This window comes from Malurus melanocephalus, unplaced genomic scaffold (assembly GCF_030028575.1).
Source record: "Malurus melanocephalus ecotype Western Australia unplaced genomic scaffold, MMel_1.1 scaffold_2118, whole genome shotgun sequence".
In the NCBI taxonomy this organism is placed as follows: Eukaryota; Metazoa; Chordata; class Aves; order Passeriformes; family Maluridae; genus Malurus; species Malurus melanocephalus.
In genome coordinates this window covers 8,013-11,430 of record NW_026625350.1, presented here as the reverse complement: position 1 = coordinate 11,430, position 3,418 = coordinate 8,013, and the positions used below count along the sequence as shown (strand labels likewise).

The 3,418-nt window shown below is 56.8% G+C and overlaps 1 protein-coding gene across 1 annotated transcript in view; it reads right to left on the bottom strand.

Moving 5' to 3' along the window:
* Positions 1-792: 792 nt before the first annotated feature.
* LOC130587590 (mitoferrin-1-like) overlaps positions 793-3,418 on the bottom strand; it is a gene marked incomplete at its 5' end in the record, with an annotated part of 6,419 nt that continues 3,793 nt past the window's right edge. Inside the window, 2 exons of the mRNA XM_057388570.1 lie at positions 793-1,519; positions 2,706-2,762. Coding sequence (XP_057244553.1) covers positions 999-1,519; positions 2,706-2,762 — 578 coding nt within the window. The remainder of the gene's footprint in view (positions 1,520-2,705; positions 2,763-3,418) is intronic.

Here is a 3,418-nt window from a genome sequence, read left to right as displayed (position 1 = left end):
CAATTTTAGGTTGGAAAACCTAAAGTAAACTCCGTATTTCACCTGAATTCCCAGGGAAGGAGCAATTTGCATTTTCGCTGCTGTAAAATAAAGTTATTAAATATTTATATATATTAATATAAAAGTCTGTATAAACTCTATTTTTTTTTTTTTTTTTTTTGGTGATGGGGGAAGGGCGGGAGCGCCGCGGGAATTCCCGGGAGGGGAGGTTGGGATTTAAAAAGGATTCCAGGATGGATTTACTGGAATTCCAGAATGGATTCATTGGAATTCAAGAATGGATTCACTGGAATTCAGAATGGGTTCACCAAAATTCCAGAATGGATTCACCAAAATTCCAGCACGGATCCACCCAAAATTCAAGAACAAGAATGGATTCATCCAAATTCCATCACAAACCCACCCAAATCCCAGCATGGTGCACCAAAATTCAAGAATGGATTCACCAAAATTCCATCACAAACCCCCCCAAATTCCAGCAGGGATCCACCAGAATTCCAGCACTGATCCAACCAAAATTCCAGCACAAATCCACCCAAAATTCCAGCAGGGATCCACACCCTGTGCTCCGAACGGGAACTCCCATCCCAATCCCTCCCAAGAACGTTCTCTCCATCAATCCCTCACAAGGATGTTCTCTTCTCCACCGATCCTGTTTTCCTCACAAGAACGTTCTCTCCATCAATCCCATTCCCAAGAACGTTCTCCTCTCCATCAATCCCGTTCCCTCACAAGGACATTTTCCCCATCAATCCCTCACAAGAACGTTCTCTCCATAAATCCCATTTCCCTCACAAGAACGTTCTCTCCATCAATCCCCCACCAGAACGTTCTCTCCATCAATCCCTCACAAGAATGTTTTCTCCATCAATCCCATTTCCCCCATAAGGATGTTCTCCTTTCCATCAATCCCTCACAAGAACGTTCTCTCATCAATCCCATTCCCAAGAACGTTCTCTCATCAATCCCATTCCCAAGAACGTTCTCTCATCATTCCCTCACAGTGACGTTCTCCTCTCCACCGATCCCTTGCTCAGGACGTATTTGAAGAACTCGTAGACGGACCAGGCGATGGCGGTGGAGGGCATTTGGTAGATGACCCTGGCCTGGACGCCCCTGAAGAAGGCGGGCAGCCCTCCCAGGCGGTACACGCTGCCCACGGCGTTGGCCATGCCCGACAGGTGCCCGCCGAGCCGCAGCGAGCTCAGCGCCGAGCTCTCCTGAGTGTTGAGCAGAGTTTTGCAAACGTCCAGCGGCGTGGTGGCCGCCGCGGCCACGGCTCCGGCCACGGCGCCGGCGGTGATGTGGGCGCGGGGTTGGTACTCGCGCCGAGGGTTCAGGTGCTCCTGGAGGAGCTCGTAGGTGACAAAGTGGACGGCGTGGAAGGGGACGTTGAGCGCCAGCTGAGTGCTGTAGCTGCGGTAAAAGGCGGCGACGCCTTCGGAGCGGAGAATGGAGCGCACGCAGCTCAGCACGGAGCGGTGAGGGGAGTTGAACATCTGCAGGCGCTGCTTCACCACTGCGGGAGAGTGACCACAGTGACCCCTGAGCCCAGCCTCTCCTTCCCCAGAGTGACCAGGGTGACCCCTGAGCCCAGCCCAGCCCAGCCTCTCCTTCCTCATCACCACTGCTGGGGGACAGGGAATGGCTGGGACTGGGGGAGATGGTCGGGCTGGACAGGCCCAGAGTGACCAGAGTGACCCCTGAGCCCAGCCCAACTCAGCCCAGCTCAGCCCAGCCCAGCCCCTCGGAGCACAGCTCAGCACAGAGCGGTGAGGGGAGTTGAACATCTGCAGGCGCTGCTTCACCACTGCGGGAGTGACCAGAGTGACCAAAGTGACCAGAGTGACCAAAGTGACCACTGAACCCAGCTCAGCCCAGCCCAGCCCAACCCAGCCCAGCCCCTCGGAGCGCAGCACGGAGCGGTGAGGGGAGTTGAACATCTGCAGGCGCTGCTTCACCACTGCGGGAGTGACCAGAGTGACCAGAGTGACCCCTGAGCCCAGCCCAGCCCAGCCTCTTCATCCCCAGAGTGACCAGAGTGACCAGGGTGACCAGAGTGACCAGAGTGACCCCTGAGCTCAGCCCAGCCTCTCCTTCCTCAGAGTGACCCCTGAGCCCAGCCCCAGTCTCTTCTGATCACCATTGCAAGGGGACAGGGACAGGATGGAGGGGAAGGGACAGACCCAGAGTGACCAGAGTGACCCCTGAGCTCAGCTTCTCCTTCCCCAGAGTGACCAGAGTGACCCCTGAGCTCAGCTTCTCCTTCTCCAGAGTGACCAGAGTGACCCCTGAGCCCAGCCCAGCCCCTCGGGGCTGCCCCAGCTCAGAGACGCCCAAAGCCACCAAGGCCACCAAAGTCACTGAAGTCACCAAAGGAACCAGAGCCACCAGAGCCACCAAGGGAACCAAAGGAACCAAAGGTTTCAAAGCCACCAAAGGCCACCAAGGCCACCAAAGACCACCAAGGCCACCAAAGGCATCAAAGCCACCAAAGGCATCAAAGCCACCAAAGGCTCCAAAGACACCAAAGGCTCCAAAGACACCAAGGCCACCAAGGCTACCAAAGGCACCAGACCCACCAAAGCCATCAAAGCCACCAAAGCCACCAAGGCCACCAAAGGCTGGTCCCCAGTGCCCTGTCCCTCAGAAGGGGTGTCCCCGTGTCCCCGTGTCCCCAGGCCCCACTGCTGTCCCCGAGTTACCTTCGGCCGGGTTCATGACGGCGTCGTGCAGCAGCGTGGCCACGCTCCCGGCGATGCCTGCGGGGAAAGGCAGCCTTGAGCGGGGAGATAAACCCGGCCTGGGGGGATAAACCCGGCTTTGAGGAGATAAACCCAGCCTGGAGGGGATAAACCTGGCCTTGAGGGGACAAACCCGGCCTTGAGGGGATAAACCCAGTCTGGCGGGGATAAACCCGGCTTGGGGGAGATAAACGCGGCCTGGGGGGGATAAACTCGGCCTGGGGGGGATAAACCCAGCCTGGAGGGGATAAACCCGGCCTTGAGGAGGAAGATAAAACCGGCCTGGAGGGGATAAACCCAGCCTGGAGAGGAGAGATAAACCCGGCCTGAAGGAGGGATGGAACTGTGATCTGTGCAGGGGGATCAGTGGGGGATTAATGGGGGAATCCATCCATGGTCACAGGATTCATTCATGGAGAATCCATCCATGGGGGATCCATGGGGGATCCCCTGGGATCAATGCGGGAATCGATCCATGGGGGATCAATGGGGGAATCCATCCATGGGGGATCAATGGGGGAATCGATCCATGGGGGATCAATGGGGGAATCGATCCATGGGGGATCCACGGGTGAATCCATCCATGGGGGATCCCATCCCTGCCCACACCCCAAAGACTCCCATGGCAGCAAATCCATCCCAAGACACCCCCGGCCCCACTCCAGCCCCATTCC